This window comes from Salmo trutta, chromosome 7 (assembly GCF_901001165.1).
Source record: "Salmo trutta chromosome 7, fSalTru1.1, whole genome shotgun sequence".
Classification (NCBI taxonomy): Eukaryota; Metazoa; Chordata; class Actinopteri; order Salmoniformes; family Salmonidae; genus Salmo; species Salmo trutta.
In genome coordinates this window covers 14,029,239-14,050,229 of record NC_042963.1, presented here as the reverse complement: position 1 = coordinate 14,050,229, position 20,991 = coordinate 14,029,239, and the positions used below count along the sequence as shown (strand labels likewise).

The 20,991-nt window shown below is 44.0% G+C and overlaps 1 protein-coding gene across 1 annotated transcript in view; it reads left to right on the top strand.

The window, feature by feature from the left end:
* Positions 1 to 20,495, top strand: part of LOC115196974 (fibulin-1) — a 49,914-nt gene extending 29,419 nt beyond the window's left edge. The window contains exons 15-17 of the mRNA XM_029758055.1: positions 795 to 940; positions 1,642 to 1,779; positions 19,655 to 20,495. Coding sequence (XP_029613915.1) covers positions 795 to 940; positions 1,642 to 1,779; positions 19,655 to 19,794 — 424 coding nt within the window. The 3' untranslated portion in view covers positions 19,795 to 20,495. The remainder of the gene's footprint in view (positions 1 to 794; positions 941 to 1,641; positions 1,780 to 19,654) is intronic.
* The last annotated feature ends 496 nt before the right edge of the window (positions 20,496 to 20,991 follow it).

Genomic DNA, 20,991 nt, shown 5'->3' with positions numbered 1-20,991 from the left:
GGCTCTGTCCCTGGTGCTTGGTGGTGAAGAAGCAGTTCCTCTCAGATTCCAGTACAGGTTCCTGGCAGCGTAGTGGCCCTGTAGTTGTAGGTATGCTGGTGGGTGGCGTTTGTTTCAGCGGGGTCTCCCCTTGAGCTGCCACTGATTAGACTGTGAAATAAACAGTCTTAAATAATGGGATGAGAGCAGCTTGGAGCGCTTGGGAGTTGTCTAGTCATGTTCTTCACAATTTAGGAGACTTTTAGAACCCCCCCGTCCCATAAATTCTCCTCAGGAGATTATCAGATACAAAGCCGGGGACACACGCTCAACAAATCCAAAATATTTTCCCGCGAGCAGGTCGTGCATCATTCTCCCATCTCCTCTTAGTATTTCATATTTCACTCCTCTTCTCTCCGCAAAAAAAAAAACCCACAACCGGTGGCATCAGAAACTCAACCATCGACGTCTACCAAAGCCTCCAGCAGGCAGCTACAATCTGCCTGCTATGTGATCTTTGGCCGTCATTGTTTTATTATTCTTGCTAGCCACATTCAGTACCATTGGTTTTTTGATGTCGAACACTATACCCAGCATCCCCCGCTGTAGTCGGACAGATCGTGTTTGTGTAGCGGTCGTTTCACAGGCCCTGCTGAGTTCTTGATTGTGCGGTTGTGCTTCTCCCTTTGAAGAGGATGCCCTGTCATTGTGATCACCAGGGGAGGAACTGAAGGCGGTTGGTGCCTAAAGGCTTTTTATAGTCTCACCCCTAAAGGTCAGAGGCTGTGTGTGTGTGTGTGTTTATCTTCTCTTAGCAGGGCGAGGGTTGAGCGCTCAGACACCATCCGCTGTGTGAAGTCGTGCCAGCCCAACGACATCGGCTGCGTCCTGGACCCCGTACACTCCGTCTCCCACACCGTCATCTCCCTGCCTACCTTCAGGGAGTTCACCAAGCCAGAAGGTAGGGACGCAATCCTAGACACTTATTTGGATTACAGCTAACTTTCTTTTTTCATACCCAGTGTTTTTTTTTCACTGCATGTTATATATAAAAAAAATACTTGCAAGTGTAGTCCTTTTTATGTTACCTCTTGCCCAAAATCAGCCAATGCTTAAGAGTGTTGTTGACAGTGTACTTGTAATGTCGTGCACCAGACACGTCCTCCCAAACTCAGTATATATTTGAGCTGTGTTCATTCAAAGCCTGGGGATGAGGTTAGTGTACTGGTAACACTATCAAGTATTGGCTAGCCACTAGCCCAAAACCAATGACTAAGTGTCACTTAGGATGGACCTGACTGACTGACCACTGTAATCACACACAGACAAACCGAGACAAACTTAGTCCTACATGTGGTGCATGTTTCAGACACACTCATCCTCAACTTCATGGGAAGTTAAATCCTTGTTGTTTCTCATGAGCTCCTCGTTGGGGTGTTTAGGAGTTGCAGGCCTCCAACTGAACAACAGCACTGAACACCCATTTTCCCCGTCATAACCCCCTCTGCACACAATAAACCCTGAGCTCAGCCGCCTCCCATTTAATTGTCTTCCCCCGAGGAGAAGTTGGCACGAGCCTGGCCATTTCAATCCCAGCCTGATTATGAGGGTTTAAAGCCCTGTAAAGCTCTTTTGTCTCTAATTGTTATCTTCTTCCAACAGAGATCGTTTTCCTGAGAACCATGTCGCCGGCGTACTCCTCCCCCCAACTCAGCTCTGACATTGTCTTCGACATTCTGGAGGGGAACGTCCAGAACTCCTTCGACATCGTCAAGCGACAGGAGCATGGCATGATTGTGGGTGAGTGGAAAGAAAGAAGGAGGGAAGGTGGCTAGGAACAGATCGTGGGTGAGTGGAGCGAAGGGATGCAGCTAGCTAGGCCATACGTCGCTTGACTTGGGTATTAAGGTATAAGTAACTCCTCAAATGACTAGGGACAAATAACAATAGCAGGAGACCACTATGGGTTCTCCCTAGTCCCGAGGCCTGGACGGATGGATATTTAATTTGCTCTGAGACAACAAAAAAAAATAGTGGTTTTCTGACCTAATTTCGCATTACGAAAAGGCTTCTTTTTTCTTCTTTTTTTTAACCAAACGCACATGTGTCTCCATGTGAGAGCAGAGTGGGGAGAGAAGAAAGAGAAGCCTTGGATTGAAAAGCATGAAATTCTCCATCATAAGGATGCTCCTGTGACATAAGTACATCTGACACGCACTTCTAATAACATTTGCACTCTGGTGGCATTTGGGAGCTGTCAGCGTCTTCTGTGGCCCTTTATGTCTCCCTCTAGAGAGCTGTCCTTTGGGTTGTCCTCGGAGACCAATGAAGGACGGCTTTCTCTTCTTTCTCCACCAAACATTTGGCGTCAGTTTGTCCCACTCTTGTGGGAAAGCACCATTTAATGAACTTATTGACCGCCATGTTTTTTCCACTCCTCTTAAGCAACAAAGCCCTTCTTCTCCATGACAGATTATTGTGGCTACGATGTACAGAGATGGCCTTATACTTTTGCATATCAAGCAGTCTGGATGTGCATAATACATTTCCATGTGCGTGTGTACATGTCTATGACTAATATCAGTCCTTATACAGGCCTTGAGACAGTCATGGACACTAGCGGCAATCAAGGCTCAGATCTAAGTATGTTTATGTAAAACATAGAGGAGAGGAGCCCTAATGGGCGTGACTGCATGTGGAGCCTCTGTAGTTTAGGAGCCCATCCCTCTACTGTGGCCTCCACTGGTCTGGTGAAGATCCAGCGCTGCTCACTGTCTCTGGGGGAGATGAACCGAAGCCTGGCCCCAAGAGGACGGGGGTGTACCGGTGACACATAGTTTGGCCTTCTTGGATGTTTTGGCTCTGCGATGGGAGGATGGAGGGATAGGGACAGTGGGAGAGAGAAAGAGTGAGAGATACACACTGTGCTGATGGATGAAGGGATGGCCTGACACTACATACATCTGTCTCTTCCCAGAACTGAGCAGGGAAAAAATGGAGAGAGTGTGCCAAGCAGTCATCAGCTCATAGGCTATGGGCGCACGCAAGGTCTCACATTGCACACATACATATGTGTATAGTCACACAGACACACAGGTGCCCACACACATGCGTACACAAACATTACTCTAACATACCACGCAATAGAGTACAGATACTGTCTATTGAGTTCAGTGGTTATCGTGTCATTGCTTTTGGGGGTATAAATGAACTATCCTTTGGTATTTGGAACTTACTTCACCACTCCTCAGAAGTTAAACTGGGTGCATGTATGCGAGAGAATGTGTGTGTCTTGCGTGTGTGTGTGTGTGTGTGTGTGTGTGTGTGTGTGTGTGTGTGTGTGTGTGTGTGTGTGTGTGCGTGTGTGTGCGTGTATGTGCGTGTGTGTGCGTGTGTGTGCGTGTGTGTGTGTGCGTGTGTGTGTGTGTGTGTGTGTGTGTGTGTGTGCGTGCGTGCCCAATGTGTGCAGAAGTAATCCTAGGCCCTGTGATTCATGTGGTTAAATGTATTGTTCCATTTCCCCCACTAGCCCTCAGTGTCTCGCAGAACATTAGAGTTCTTTAACTGACTACCACATGAAAGGCCTCGCTGCCCTGTTTGTGAGGAGCCACTTCTCTCCCAAACCCTAGGATGCTTATTTGATGCAGCTCTCACATGTTAGCCTTAGTCGGCCATGTTGACGTGCTCTGCTGACAAAGGCTTCGGTCAGTGACTGTCTGCTTTGAAGTGTCCGTGTCCATGATTAGCTACAGAGTTTGGTTTATTCAGCTCAGTGGTGGTGCTCTGCTCTGGTTCGTTTGGCTACTGACTGTGGCTTAGCTCTGTAGCTAGCTGACGTATAAACTATCTGTACGAGTTGCGTATAAATCTACTTTGTGAGTGAGAGGAAAGTCCTCCTTTGTATTCACCAATAGCGCTTTTATTAGACTGACCACTTTGACCAGGGTAAACCATTTAAGTTTGGTACACTGCTACTTTGGGAGAATGATTCTGAGTTGGGGCTCTGTTTCACACACTGACGCACAGTTTCACCCACACACACACGCACATACACTGGCTATGCAGAGAGCCGCACCACTCTTCTCTAGTCATCCGTCAGTGTCATAGGAGAGGTTTTCCCAGCTCCGTCACGTTTGGGTGACAGCCTTGACAGCCAGCCGCATCTGTGCAAACACAACAACCCCCCCAACGCTCGGAAAACATGATCACGACCAATAAAACACTCACCGAACCCAATGTCCTGGAGCCCAGTGACTAGCCCAGCACCACGTACTGCCACGACCACACAACGGTCGTGGCAGTACGTGGTGTCTTACGCCACTACAGGTAGAGATAAAGTAGATCCAGCTTGATGGTATGTCATGACTGGGGCATCATCACTGGCAAATCAGATGACGCATATTCGGAAAGACAAACGGTGAAGGAAGAGGTATGCATTACCTAGACGATCTTGCACTATCCCACGTGCACTTCTGATTTGGGCAGATTGAGGATGACGTCTGTTTGAAGGGACGGGATAGGATGATTGATTCTGGCAGCCAGCAGGTGGACTGCAGAACTACTCCATTTAAAAACAAGGGTTTTGCGGTTCTGTGGTCTGCAGCACAGGGAGCAGGTGGTGGTCCAGAATCAGGGGCTTTCCTCTGCTGCAGCTTGTGGTGATGGTAGTGATGTGTGTGCCCATGTGTATGTGTGTGTGTGTGTGGTGGGCTACAGATTGATGGTGGTCTCGCCAATCGTCTTCCATGGTGTTGGTGGTTCCCCCTGTTTGACTTCCTCTCTCAGGCCATGCTTTCCCAGTGGGACTAATATTGTTTTAACACCACTCCCAGTGAACGCATGGTGTGGATGGACTGAGCTCACGTCATGCTCATGTTAGCAGGCAAAGGTAGCTATGGCTTGGCTGGTGATGGTACTGAGGGTAGGAATGAAGATGAGAATAGGGGTGGGGCTGGGCTGGAGCAGCAACATGTGAACTATATTAGAGACAATAGAGGGTGGGAGTAGCATCCAGATTCTCCACAGAAGGTTTCAAAGCTTTCCTTCTGGCCACCGTGAGCGGGGAAGTGAGCAAACCATCGCAGGGTAGTTCCTAAACCTCATCCTTTGGTGACGCTAGTATCTTCCGACAGTAAGTCAAAACCACCAACAATGATCCATATAAAGCTTCCCTGGACTGGCCAGAGGGCCCAGAAGCCACAGCCTGATTCCAACCATTGTAGAGAGCAGGTAGAAAAATGCTTGTGGTTCAATTCTTCCCAAACAATTTGGAATGCCTATTTTTTATGTTATTGGCATGGAGATGGCGGGCTGTGAAGGGAACCATGGAGTAAGCAACCTGTCTGTGTTTGGCCAAGTAGCCTGCTATATGTACCCATGGGTCAGGATGTCAATGGAGTCTTCCACAGTAGCTGGTGTAATTTGGGTGTGGTGTGTCAAATATTAGCAGAGTGTTACTGTGGAAGAGTGGGGCTTGAGGCTTAAGTCTAGGAATGTGTCTGAAATGGCACCTTATACTGTATAGTGCACTAGGGTGATTCCTCACGAAACTAGAACAAAAAAAGACCATGATTTTCTGAATTTTCACAAAGTCCTTTGGAGGAAGGTTTGTTCACATTTATTTGACATTTGTATCTTAAAGCATAATTGAGAAATAGTTAATTGAAGTTTGAATATTTGTGACATTTTGGCCTTACCCAGGCCTGCTTTAAAACTCCATAATGTTTAATCGGTAGGTGCACAAAGCTGTTGGTGTCATATGACACTTTAGCGCTTGCTATGTAATATGAGTATTATTTTTATTTCAACCACACATTTCTTACGTACATTTATGGATATTGAAAAATATAAACATGAATATTGAAAATATACCATTTCAGATTTGGCAAATTTTTCAATATAGTGTTTGAAATAAATATAATCTACATGTATATCAAAGTTCCAGAGTGGGATCTATGCTAGTTTTAAAGTTACGGCCCATTTTATACAGAGAAATTGGCATAGTAGGCAATGTAACCAATCACAGCTCTCCTTTTTATTTGTATCATTGCACATCCATCATCGAGCATTTTGAATCCATTTTCACATTCACTCTGTTGGTAATGGATCATAAAAGTACCAGAGATCCCACTCTGGAACTTTGATATTCCCATAGAGTATATAGAAAAATTGGCCAAATAAAATGTTTTCAATATTCATGTTTCTATTTTTCAATATTCATAGATGTATGTTAGATTTTTATTGAAATTGAAATACTACTCATATTACAGAACAAGCAGAAAAGCTTTATCTGACACTAACAATTGCTATTTTAGCACCTACAGATGAAACATTATGGAGTCTTAAAGGAGGCCTGGGTAAGACCAAAATGTCACAAATATTCCAAAACCAATTAATTATTTCTCAATTATGCTTTAAGATACACATGTCAACAATACTTCCTCCAAAGAACCCTTCTAAGGATACAATTCCCCCAAAAATCATGATCTTTTTTTGTTCTTCTAGTTTCATGAGGAATCATACTAGGAAATAGGTTGCCATTTCAGGCGCAATCTAGTTCATGTGTTGTCTTTGTGTGGTTTGTGTGGAGCTGACGACAGAACTGTGAAGGGTAGGGTGATAAGCAGAGAGCGGGAAAGGAGAGCAAGAGAAAGAGGGAGATAAAGAGAAAGAGAGAGTGAATGAGAGAGAAAGAGAGAGAGGCTGTCTGTCAGGGGATGATCATGAATCATGACATGGCATCAGCAGGCCCCACCAGAGCGGGCCAAGCCCATGAAGAATCCCTGCCTGCTTGCCTGCCTGTCACTGAGGGGATTAGTACAGCTAATCAAAACAGTGTCTTCTCCACCCGACAACCCCACAGCACAGCCAAACACACAACGCCTTCTCTTCCCCGGGTTGGTCTACACTGATGCTAGATATTGTCACACACACATTTGCCCACAGAATGTATGTAAGCTTGCATGTAATATTGCACTCTTCTGCATACGCCTGCACATACAGTATGCCTACACACATCCTCACACACATACTGTACCCACACACATTGAGACACCATGGATTCTTACTGTAAGTGTATTACAATAATTTGCCAGACATAGCTAACTAAGTACTTGTCTCCCTCTCCTCTGCGCTCCACTTGATTTGTATACAGTTGTTCATCATCACTCCCTACTAGTATCTCCATAGCCACGCAGCTGTTTATTTCAGCTTTATTTTGATTATTTATATTTGACTAATTTATTACCACTTTATGTCAGTGGAGGCTCCTCAGAGGAGGAAGGGGAAGACCACCATCCTCAGGGAATTTCATAAAAATTGAAATTGTAAAACATTTAAAAAGTTATCCTTTTTTTGATAAAGCTAAATATAAATATGTATATAAATACTAAATATAATGATGTCACCAAATAATTGATTAAAACAAACTATTTTGCAAAGAAGGTCGACAGTAGCCTCAACAGAAATTGATGATAAAAGGATTGTGGAGGCTGTCTTGTTAGACTTCAGTGCAGCTTTTGACATTATCGATTATAGTCTGCTGCTGGAAAAACGTATGTGTTATGGCTTTACACCTTCTGCAATAATGTGGATAAAGAGTGACTTGTCTAACAGAACACAGAGAGTGTTCTTTAATGGAAGCCTCTCAAATATCATCCAGTTAGAATCAGGAATTCCCCAGGGTAGCTGTTTAGGCCCCTTGCTTTTTTCAATTTTTACTAACGACATGCCACTGACTTTGAGTAAAGCCAGAGTGTCTATGTATGCAGATGACTCAACACTATACACGTCAGCTACTACAGCGACTGAAATCATTGCAAAACTCAAAAAAGAGCTACAGTTAGTTTCAGAGTGGGTGGCAAGCAATAAGTTAGCCCTAAATATTTCTAAAACTTAAAGCATTGTATTTGGAACAAAACACTCACTAAACACTAAACCTCAACTAAATATTGTAATAATAATGTGGAAATTGAGCAAGTTGAGATGACTAAACTGCTTGGAGTAACCCTAGATTGTAAACTGTCATGGTCAAAACATATTGATGCAGTAGTAGCTAAGATGTGGAGAAGTCTGTCTATAATTAAGCGATGCTCTGCCTTCTTAACAACACTATCAACAAGGCAGGTCCTACAGGCCCTAGTTTTGTTGCACCTTGACTACTGTTCAGTCGTGTGGTCAGGTGCTACAAAAAAGGACTTCAGAAAATTGCAATTGGCTCAGAACAGGGGAGCACGGCTGGCCCTTGGATGTACACAGAGAGCTGATATTAATAATATGCATGTCAATCTCTCCTGGCTGAAAGTGGAGAAGAGATTGACTTCATCACTACTTTTATCTGTGAGAGGCATTGACATGCTGAATGCACCAAGCTGTCTGTCTAAACTACTGGCACACAGTCCCCAAGTCTAGAACAGACTATGGGAGGCACACAGTACTACATAGAGCCATGACTACATGGAACTCTATTCCACATCAAGTAAGTGACGCAAGCAGTAAAATTAGATTTAAAAAACAGATTAAAAAAACACCTTATGGAACAGCGGGGACTGTGAAGCAACACAAATATTGATACACACACACACACACACACACACACTATACATACACATGGATTTAGTACTATAGTTATGTGGTAGTGGTAGAGTAGGGGCCTGAGGGCACACAGTATGTTGTGAAATCTGTGAATGTATTGTAATGTTTTTTAAAATGGTATAAATTGCCTTAATTTTGCTGGACCCCAGGAAGAGTAGCTGCTGCTTTGCCAGCAGCTAATGGGGATCCATAATAAATGCATATACAAACAGCACTCTGTAGGGTAGCACCATGGTGTAGCCGGAGGACAGCTAGCTTCCATCCTCCTCTGGGTACATTGACTTCAATACAAAACCTAGGAGGCTCATGGTTCTCGCCGCCTTCTATAGACTTACACAACTTCCAGAGGACACCCTCCAGCCTATTAGAACTATTGCAGTATGAACAGACGTTTTCCACCCAATAAAATGATCAGAGAATGAATCTAGTATTGAAAGCATAAGCTACGGATATCTAGCACTGCAGTGTATAAAATGTTGTGAGTAGTTGACTCAAAGAGAGAGAAAAACAATAGTTTTGAACAAATTAATTTCTTCCAAAATGAAGGAGAAGCAAAAGAGAAATAGTGAGAGGGATCTCCTAATTTTTTTCACTTCTAGTTACACTTACTTAGCTAGCAAATGCAGCTAGCTAGTTTAGCCTACTCAAACACCCTGCTCAAACTGAGGGATGCTATGTTAGCTAGCTGGCTATGACTTTCCAATACAATACTGGAACTTTTCCAAGTCAAGATAAGCTTTTGGTATTACTAATTTATTGCCACTGGGGCCCGCCGGTGTAACTGCTTACTGACTGTACACTGTAATGTTACTGCATGATTGTAGCGGGTTTAGTAACGCGTTAGTTCTATTAGTTATGCTGACTATGATGTTACATTAGCTAATATGGTGAGAAAGATGTTGGCTGTGTGTATCAGTTTGGCTTGGAAATGTTTTTCCCCCTGGTCACATATAGCTGATGTGTTGTGCATTGAATTCAACAAGCGAAGGGAAGAGGTGAGAGGAGGAGAGTGCATAGATGCGAGAAGGAATACAATGTGGCTGCTATGAAAGTGAACTGTGTTTACGTGTGATCATGGGTGTATTCATTCCGCAAATTCTGTTGAAAAACATTTCTTAAACGGAAGCAAATGGAACAAAACGGGGATTAACATACCTTAATTTGTCCAAAAGAAACTCTCGTTTGCAAATGTTGGACTAATGATTACACCCTATATCAGCTAGATGCAGGCAAGAGTGTGCTAGGCGGTATTGAATGTCACATATTTGTCTCTCGACCTGTCTGCACCTACGTTATAAACTTTCATTCATAGGCTAGGTTGTAGCAACCTCAGAATGGGTATAGAGAACATTTGAATATTATGTAGTAGCCTAAACCTATCGCTGTTACATTGAACTGGGTGAATGGAATATGAATGAGAGTCATCCAGTATGCTGTTATAGAAATAAGGCCAGTCTCATGAAAAACAATCATCCTCCCTCATCTTAAATGGCACCGACTGCCACTGCTTTATGTATATATTTTTGACCAATACAGATAATGTAATGAAAGGTATCTGGGCATACTGCATACTGTATCTGTTTATCAAATATGGATCCAAAAGACATTCACCAGGAAATGCGCATGTTGAGAAATCAATGTTTCCAGGAAGTCCACCAAATCCAGCATCAACTTCTGTTGTAGGTTTTAATGCCATGTTTCTAGATATAGAGTGCTTTTGTCTAATCTGTCCTATGCTCCTCAGCGGTAGTTTAGGTTACTGTACAAGGTCACTTTTACTACGATGTGAAGGTCACAAAGCTAATGTGACTATATGTTACTATATCATCAATGCTACTCATCCATTAAACCACTGAAAATAGAAAGTCCAAGAAAAGCAGCAACTTTTTCCTTCCAGCTACTGTAGCTACTTTCTCAATGATGTCACAAACAGTGGAGCATGATTGCATGCATCCAATGGTTCATTTGATCTGTAACTGTGACTCACTGCTAAATGACCTTGAAATACCAAACCACACGAGCTAGCCTTTCAGACTGGGGGTGTTCAGTGCTCACGTCTCCTTTGGAGTGGTCAAGGGACTGTTTAGACAGCCTGGCTGGACTGCCCAACCGTCGGTCAGTTGGTTGTGATCAGGAGCTATACCAAACACACAAGAAAGGCCAGTCAGGCCCGTGCCCTATGGTCCGGTCCCCAAGGGGTTTCATGCTAATCCTATGCCTCTCTCAGAGCGGACTGGGCCTGGGCCGTAGCGTGCTCTGCCTGGCCTTTGTCCAATGGTTTTACAGCACTGAGTATGCATCGCACCACGGCCAGCGTGTCATTATACAATACTGTGGTGAGGCGGACGCATATTTTTCATTTGTTTCTGGTGTTAAACCCGTTCATTTTGGATTTTGTCATACACTTCCTCGCCGAGTTGTAGAAACCAGAAAACCCCGAAATTGTACTGTTTACATGTAACCCTTTAATATTGTATCCCTCGCAGCCTCCTGACATTTGCTTCACTTTGTTTTGTGGCAGTGTCTCCTCTGCTACCATGTATTTAACACTTAAAATACCGGGCCTCGCTACCCCCTTACTACGCCAATGAGCAGCCATTTTGACTGCAACATTCTAACTGTCTAATAAGTACATTTCACATATCCTATCAGAAAAAGTATCCTTTGGTTGTGTTCATGAAGGTCTTGGTGTCACGTCCTGACCATAGTAAGCTGTTATTTTCTATGGTAGAGTAGGTCAGGGCGTGACAGGGGGGTTTTCTAGTTTAGTTTTTCTATGTTCTAGTTTTGTATTTCTATGTTGGATTGTTCTAGTTTTGTATTTCTATGTTGGGCTTTGTTTGGGGTGATCTCCAGTTAGAGGCAGCTGGTCATCGTTGTCTCTAATTGGAGGTCATATTTAAGTTGGTGTTTGTCCCACCTGGGGTTGTGGGAGATTATGTTTCAGTCAGTGTATGTTTCACCGCTGCGTCACGGTGTGTTGTTTTTTTCCCATTCAGTTTATTTATCTATTGCATAGTTTCACAGTGTAAATAAAATGTGGAACGACACACACGCTGCACTTTGGTCTGCTTCTCCTTTCGACAACTGTGACAGAATCTCCCACCACCAAAGGACCAAGCAGCGTGATCAGGAGTGGACCTGGGAGGACATTCTGAACGGCAAGGAATCCTGGACGTAGGAGGAGATCCAGGCTGGATGGGATCGCCTCCCATGGGAACAGGTGGAGGCAGCGAGAGCAGAGTGGCGACGAGAAGAGGAACTAGCCCGGCAACGAGGCAAGCACAAGAGGCAGCCCCAAAAAATGTTTGGGAGGGGGGGGCACACGGGGAGATTGGCAGAGTCAGGGTGGAGACCTGAGCCAACTCCCCGTGCTTACTGTGGGGAGAATAGGACTGGCCAGGCACCGGGTTATGCAGTAATGCGCACAGTGTCTCCAGTGCGCAGCCACAGCCCGGTGCGCTCTGTGCAAGCTCCCCACAGTGGCCATGCTAGAGCTGGCATTCAGCCAGGAAGGATTGTGCCGGCTCAGCGTTCCTGGTCTCCAGTGCGTCTTTTCGGCCCAGGTTATCCTGCGCCAGCTCTACGCACGGTACCCCCAGTTTGCCAGCACAAACCAGTGCAGCCTGTTCCAACTCCCCGCGCTTGCCGGGCTACGGGGGGAATCCAGCCAGGATGGCTTGTGCCAGTCATAAGCTCCAGACCTCCAGTGCGCCTCCAAGGCCCAGTATATCCTGCGCCAGTTCTACGCACTGTGTCGCCAGTGCGCCTGCACAGCCCAGTCCGTCCTGTGCCAGCGACCCGCCCTTGCCTGGCTAAAGTAAGCATCCAGCCAGGATGGGTTGTGCCAGCCATAAGCTCCAGAACTCCAGCGATGTTCCCTAGTTCGGTGAGACCTGTTCCGGCTCCACGTACGAAGCCTCCAGTGATGATCCATGGCCTGGAGCCTGTAGGGATAATCCATGGCAAGAAGCCTGTAGGGATGGTCCATGGCCCGGAGCCTGTAGAGATGATCCATGGCATGAAGCCTCCAGTGGTGATCCATGGCGCGGAGCCTGCAGTGATGATCCATGGCATGGAGCCTGTAGCGACGGTTCCCAGCCCGGAACCTCGTGAGGCGGCCTGCAACCCGGAACCTCGTGAGGCGGCCTGCAGCCCGGAACCTCCTGAGGCGGCCTGCAGCCCGGAACCTCCTGAGACGGCCTGCAGCCCGGAACCTCCAGCGACGGCCTGCAGCCCGGAACCTTCAGTACCACGGTCCGGTGGTACTGAAGCAGAGGGATCAGCGGGCGGAGCGGGGGTTATGCCCCGAACCGGAGCCGCCTCCTCTGCTGGAGGATCCGCTGGATAATAGTGTTCTGTGTACTGCACCAGAGCCGCCATAGACACTTGTCACCCTCCCTACCCCCCCTTTTTATTTTTTTATTTTTTTTTAGATGCATTCGGAGTCTGCACCTTTGGGGGGGGGGTACTGTAAGTTGTTATTCTCTATGGTAGAGTAGGTCAGGGCATGACAGGGGGGTTTTCTAGTTTCGTTTTTCTATGTTATGTTCTAGTTTTGTATTTCTATGTTGGGTTGTTCTAGATTTGTATTTCTATGTTGGGCTTTGTTTGGGGTGATCTCCAATTAGAGGCAGCTGGTCATCGTTGTCTCTAATTGGAGGTCATATTTAAGTCGGTGTTTGTCCCACCTGGGATTGTGGGAGATTATTTTTGAGTCAGTGAATGTTTCACCTCTGCGTTACGGTTTGTTGTTTTTTTCATTCAGTTTATCTATGAATTGCATAGTTTCACAGTGTAAATAAAATGTGGAACGACACACACGCTACACCTTGGTCCGCTTCTCCTTTCGACAACCAATCAAAGAACACCATAACATTTTTATTCGTTTATGTTACTGTAGGGGATCTCACGTGTGGAGCACAAAAGAACAGCGGTTATTCTTGGAAAAAGTGACATTTTGAAATAGATTTATTTAGCAAGGGTAAGTATTTTGGAAACCTCAGAATCTGCTCTATCTGATACTATATAGAACACAGAGGAGACTGGTGGGAGGGGCTATATGAGAACGGGTTCATTGAAATGGCTGGAATGGAATAAATGGAATGTATCAAATATATGGAAACCACATGTTTGACTCCGTTCCATTTATTCCATTCCAGCTATTACAATGAGCCCGTCTTCCTATAGCTCCTCCCACCAGGCTCCTCTGAAAGAAATCAAAACGTCTTACCTGCATGTGACTCTATACGATGATTAGAAAAAGTCACTTTTTGGCAATCCAGGGAAATAAATGACATGTCCTCCTAAAACTTATAACACAAATTGTTTGTGATATCCAGTGGCAATCAGTCATTCAGGGCAGAGCCCCACCTCTTTTGAGCCCCACATTTTTAGTTAAAAAAAACAGGGTTGCCTGTTTTGCATGTTATTTTGTTATTAATACGTGTTTGCAAACAATGTAAAAAAAATGATAATAATCATTGAGTTAATAAACGTTATCTTTTTTTGCTTTCTTGAGTAAGGCCGCTCCAAAATGCAGGTGTTTCAGACTAGCTCAGTGCTTTCTCTGGTGGTGGGGCAACCAATTGGAAAATACGGAGCGTTGGGGTTGGTAATGTTCTCTAGTTGCGCCGTGATTGGCTCAGTGTTCTGTCACTCATGGGAACACTACTTCACCGCCAAATCTAAGGGTAGAGCTCTGAAAATTCAAGCCTCTTGGGTGCTGCCATAGAGATACATTAGAAGTGCCCATCCAAGAAGGCTCAAGGTCATTGGCCACAGATAAAGGGTCTCTTTTCCAAGCTTAAAATGATAAACATTCAACATTGGCCATACTGTCAATCTAGCATGATTTTTGCCGCGCTCAAAACAACTGTAAACTCAGAACTGGGAAATCTGACTTCAGTGAGTTCAAGACAACTGGGAACTGAGGAAAAAACAATAATCCAAACGGAATTGTAAGTCGGGAACTCGGGCCTCTTTCAAGAGCTACGACCTGAAGATCACTGACGTCATCATGATTCAACCTTGTTTTTTCCGAGTTCTCAGTGGTCTTGATAGCACCATAAATCCAGAGACTGCCAGACTTTGATGACAAAGTTTAATGACAAAATCTGCCCACGAAGTACCCGCCGCGCCATCTTCCAATTCAAGTGAGCACATCACAACAAGGTGAGTCCAAAAATGTCTTGTATGCTGCTCCATAAATTATGAAATATGCCGATGGGATATGTATACTGTAGCTAAGAAAATAATACTTGGAGTATGTTGTGTTGTAAGCTGTTACTAGCCCATGTGCCTCACCCTAATAATTTGGTATATTTTCCCCTCTTAATTTCGCCTACTGTTCTGACTTGGTGGTGCACATGTTGCCTATAACCTGTTTTTAGAGAAAAGTAATCATCGAATATTGTATGAGCTTTCATTGTTAATGTGTTGTTTAGTGTTGTTTTGTGTAGTGGCTTTAGTTTGCCCCACCAAGATTTACATGCTAAAATCACCAATGGTGATATCTAAATTCTAACAACATATGTGTGTTAAATATACTTACTTAGGAAAATTCAAGGAAGGAGGGCAGCATGGCTTAAAAAAATGTAAGAGATATTTCAATGTTAAATTCATATGCAGTCAAAATGACTGCCTCTGCGCCTCTAGTGTTAACGCTATTTTCTACTTACAGGCTATTTTATGGTGTGGCGGAATGTTCTGGGCAACAGGGGGTTTATGCAGCTGTGTGTTTGATGGAGGTTGGAACATGGTGGGGTCACCTCTGCACCCTGTGGCAGATATACTACCTCAGAGGAACAGAACAACGCACTCCCAGGGATAGCAGAGCAGAGCACTTTCAGATGTACGTTGTAGGCGTACAATCATATCCTGGAATGTACTAGATACACAAAGTAGAGGAGAGATGATATCAGCGAGATATCTGGTCTTTTTATTGTTTATGTGTAAAGGCCTACACCTCAGGTACTGACTAATTGATTGCATCAAAGTAAAACCTGGTAGCTTTGAGGTTTTTACCTCACCACAGCTCGTGACCGAATTAAATGTTTGCAATGATTATGTGGTTGTGGTGGTTTGGTTTCACCTCAGGTTCATAGCTAGTATGTTGAGCTCCAGCTGTCACTGTAGATGCCTTGTCTTCATGGAGGATACAGTACTCTGGGTGCTGTGGATGTGAAACATGCTGAAGCACAGAGCCCTTATAAGGCTTCATACGAGCCTCTTCAGGTGTAACATCTGGTTGCTCTAACTGCGCAATGAAAACATGGGATGATTAAGAGGAACACACACTGCATGCACAACATCACTTTGCCAAGCTTGCTGAGCTGTGTTGAGCCAATCAAGGGACTCAGATAGCTGCTGCACCTCACTGATCAGTGACTACATGTAAGCTGCTGACAGTAGAACTGAGCACAGTACCTGAGAAAGCCGTGAGACGCCTACAGATGTAACACAGTTGTGCAATGCAATTTAGATATTGAGGAGGTTTGACTGTGGATGCTCATGGCAACGTTTCGTTGAATCCTACATTGTCTATTGTATTTTTTACATCATGTAAATTTAAAATAATGTAACATTTCGCTTGTTTGTCCCTCTGATTTTCATTGCAACGTTTGTCCTTGAGATATTTTGTTTGCGGCAGCAGCAAACTTGGCCCCAGCTGACCCCTGTAATGAAAGACATTTAGAGCCTCCATTGGATTCGGGTCACATTTATGATCTGAAACCATTGCTCTACTCCCAATAAAACAGGGCTATTGTGAAAGTGAAATCCATGCCGTATTGTGGTGCTCCATACTGTATTTATAATGAATGGTATGTTTCGTTGTGCTCGTCTTGATTGGGTCTTCTAGTTCATCCAATATTGTACCCTGTGAACTGATTGACTTCGAAGTTACATGAGCAAATTTGAACTTAGTGAACTCTGTTTTTTCGCATGCATTGCACACAGTGCACATATTGCGTTGGTAGTATATCTTGTTGTACGTCAACTACTCACATGCAGTGGATCAATTCCCAAACTCAGTCAACTTTATGTCTACATTATCTCTCCGTTTTGAGTGAATATTTGGCACTTATATAACTGAACAGCATGCCACCTCCATTTGCTGGTGATGATAATAATTGTTTCATACGCAAAGCCCCAATCTGTTTTTCCATGGCCTTTATTTTTCTGAACATTAGTGCTGCAGCACTGTCGTTGAGTTCACACAGAGGTTCCTTCTCTCTGATGGAGCTGACGCTTTGGAAACAATAAAAAACCCGTCCCGCTCCCCTCAGCCCCTCAGCCCTGTGTCACTACGCAACAGAGTCCCAAAACACCAAAACAAGGGGGCAACCCTGGTAAGAAGGGCCCTATTCCACACTCTTCAGGCGCTTATCGCTGGAATCTTCTGGAATCTTCTGTGTGGCCGCAGGGATCCAGACTGGCTGGGAGAAGGATGAGGGGAGAGGGGACGAGAGGGGAGGCTCAGTAAGACTGACTCTGGTTGAGCTTCTCTTGCTGCCGCCTAAAGATGGATCCCTGAAGGAATGCCTGCCTGCCTTCATGGCTGTATCGCGTGACAGAATAGTCCGCTTCCCGTCGTCCAACACATGGGACTCATTTACCCTCGCGGGCCTCAATGATGGTGCCACAAAACATCAGGCAGGCCCCCTTAGGAAGAGGAGAAGATGAGACAGGGAGAAGAGAAAATAATGTTTGAGTTTTAGAGAGGGTCTAGATTCTAACCCCACACCATGCCAGTGTCCACCCCGAAGGACATTTGCAGCAACCAGCTCACCCTTGATCTTCATCGTTTGCCCTGTGGTGAGAATGAGGGCAATTCCACAGAAACAGGATGATGCTGAGACTCCGATTTTTCACTTTAAAAGTATGCCAAACAAAAAAAACATTGATTGCAAAGTTAAACAAACCATGCAACTCTATGCACAAGGAATACTTTTTATTTCCACAGAACACTTTCCAAAATCACATGTACTCGAAGAAAAGTGCAGATGTAAAGTTTGGTAACAGATGGACGGTAAAATCTCCCTGTTTTTTATGTGACCATGTTTTACAAAAACTCTTAAATATCTGCAGAAGACTGGGGTGCCAGCTATGATATAGCACCTTAAGTTTGAAAAAAATCTATTTTGGTTATTGAACTATAATACAGATTCTTAGGTTCTTAATTTGAGCCAGTTTGCTCCAGCAGGAAAATAATCCTGCAGCAACAGGAAATGTCAATTATGTGGATTATAATTAATAGGCAAATCAAGTCTGAAATTTCAATGTAGAAATTACAAACTTTAGAAACCTTTTTAATCCTCAAATACACTAGAAGTTTTAATTTCCTTCTGCGCAGGAAAATTTTCAGCAACGAAAGAGTGGTCAAATTAAGATCCTACATCTGTAGGTGAAGTGGATTAACACCCATTAACAGACTGATGGTAACAGAATGAAATCATGGGTCCTTGATCTGTACTATACAGAAATGCATAATTATGAATGTCCTTCTCTTCATGGTAGAAAAATGTTTACATCTTCCTTTACATGTTTGGGTATTATTATACACACTGGCTATTATTTGAATGAGCTCCACCTCCAAACAAGACCAAATTTGGTTAGTCCGGACTGGACATAACAGTATGCCAGTGGAAGGGAGGACAGTAGTAGGTGACCCAACGGTGGTTTGTTACTACAATGAATTCCCACTGTAGCCAATTCAGTTGCAGTCATTATGTTACTGATTTTGTAATGACAAGACAATAGGCAATATTTAGTAAACTTATGGCAAATAATTTCTGCAAAACTAAATTTAAAATGTTGATATTAGTTGGTAGGGGTCTTTACTTCAACATTATTGTGTTTTGATGTATTTCTAATACCTTTAAATACTTTTTCTGTTTTCTAAGACCCCTTTTCCATCTGTTTGACCAGAAGTCAAAGCCTTCGCATATTCCTAATTTGTAGGATGGAAACGGTAGAATTAAAAAAAAAAAAGCCTTACTTTCTCTAGCTTTTGTTTGACATCAGATTTGATGTGCTCATATGAACTTCATATGTTAGTGCTCATGGGGCTTTTAACATGGAAATACCCATGACCAAATGTCTCTCACTGGTTTATGACAATTGTGGTACAAAGGCTTTTCATGAGTCACACTTAGTGATGGCGTGACATCTTGTTGATTTGATTTTAAGATAATTCATCATGCTGTACTTTTGATAGACTTTACCGCATTGAATTCAATATATTTCTGAATTCTGAGACCAATACCTACTTCATCTAATACCTGTCTCTCTGTGTGAGAAACCGTTGAGAGAGAACAAGAGAGATGGATAGATAGAGAGAAAGACAACAGTGAAAGGACAGTGCAGTGATTGTGCTGCCTGGCTGCACGCTGGGCGATGGCTGTTCAAACAGGACTGAGCTGAAATGTCACCAGCCCTCCGCAGAGAAAGGGCCTGCTGACAGCCTGGATAAACACTGCCGTTTTTCGCCCTGTAATCGCATGTTCACTTAAAAAGAGCTTCCAACAAATTCCATGTGCATTCGGTCATTCTTGGGTCTCCGTCTAAAGCAGTGGTGGTGTGTTTTCCCCACGTTGTTACCGTGATAGGAGAGTGTCTCTTTTGCTTGTCCTCCAGGGGAGGTTGGCGGTTGTAGGGAGGAAGGTGGGGACGGGTGGATGGATGGATGGAGGGAGGGAGGGATGAAGGAGAGAAATAAAATCCTGATTCACATGAATAGGTTTGACATTCCTCTCATCATATGAGGTCAGGACGTCACCAGGCTCCAGTAATAGTATTGCTGCACGTAATGAGAAGAAAACAACATCTATCCATCCCTGCTGCCACTTTTCATTCTAGAATGTCCCGAGATAGAACTAGAATGGGCCTATTACTTCCATACAGTATGTTACGAGTAGGAATGCAAAAACGTAGAGAAATGTTTCCTATCCCCTGTAAGGACGACTGCTAACTAAATAAAACTGTTTTAATAAAGCTAACTTGATGGTCAGTCATAACACCCCCCTTACCCAGTACGTTTGGTACCCTTCACTCTCTGACTATCCCTCTGTGTCTCCCTTAGGTGTGGTCCGACAGGTGAAGCCCCTGATTGGCTCGCTAAACATGGTGTTGAAGCTGGCTATGAACTATGTCACCTCTGGGGTGGTGTCTCATCGGAACATCGTCAATGTCCACATCTTCGTTTCCGAGTTCTGGTTCTGAGTTTAGGACACGCCACCACCACCACCACACATAGCCACACAGTTCTACCACAGTACGACCAGCACCGTCACATAATAGCCACAAAGTACTACCAATTACACATTACTACCACACAGTACTACCACCGTACTATAACTTACCGTCCTCACATGAAGAGAAATTACAATTCTGAGTGCATGGAGGAGAAAAGGAAGATTATTTAGGTGTATAACTATAAGGATGTGCATGCACACCATTGGGAGGTATAATTCAAATAATTTCTGATAAACCCATCACAACACATTGTAACTAACTTTTGTTAATTTTCGTTCCGTTTCCATTAAGATAAACAGACCACAAGCTGCTTCATCACTTTTTTATTGTATGAAACTAGGGCACACTTCCCAGTCAGTTTACATGTAATATAAATTGATGTAACAAGCCTAAGCCATGAGTTGATGCATGCATCTGGCATACAGAGCTTGATGTGAAGACTCATATACTGTATCATCTAATGTAAGCATGCTATCATGCTGAAGACAATAGAATGTGATTGTGAATTGAAAGTGCATGCGTTGACATGGAGATGTGAAAAACCATTGAAGGATTTAACAGTTGAATGTAACACTTACCCATAGGTTCATGGTGTGTATTACATTGTCTTTTCTTACTTTATACACTGCAAAAGGTGTTACGGTACTAAATAAACCATCTTGTTTTTACTTGTGAAGCCTTTTCTTCGCGTGCGGGTGAGTGAAAGCTTCAGATTGGTTGATGAATTTAACTTGTGTACATTTGGAGGAAAAGTGGGACAGAAGTCATTTCTGGTACAGTGATTGAGAGTGCAGAAAAAGGGTGAGTCAGGGGAGAGAGAAAGGGTACATAGGCACTAGGAACCAGGAACCACAGCCCTAATTAGGTTAGTCACTGAACCAGAATGGTTCTCTCTACTCCCACTAAGTCAGCCTAGTGGACACGAGACGCTGTTAGTGGAGCAGATGTCAGTAATGTTCTAACGATGGGGCTGTAATCATCCCTGTGGTTGAGGCCCAGGCAGAGCTTTCCAATGCGTCAGACAATGGAGGAAGGAGTGACATCCATCAGGAGCCCAGCCTGTCTACACGGACGACTCTAAAGGTACTGAGGAGATCATTCCTCGGATTATTGTTCTTTTTTTTGTATTTATTAGGAATTACTGCACTGTTGGAGCTAGAAACA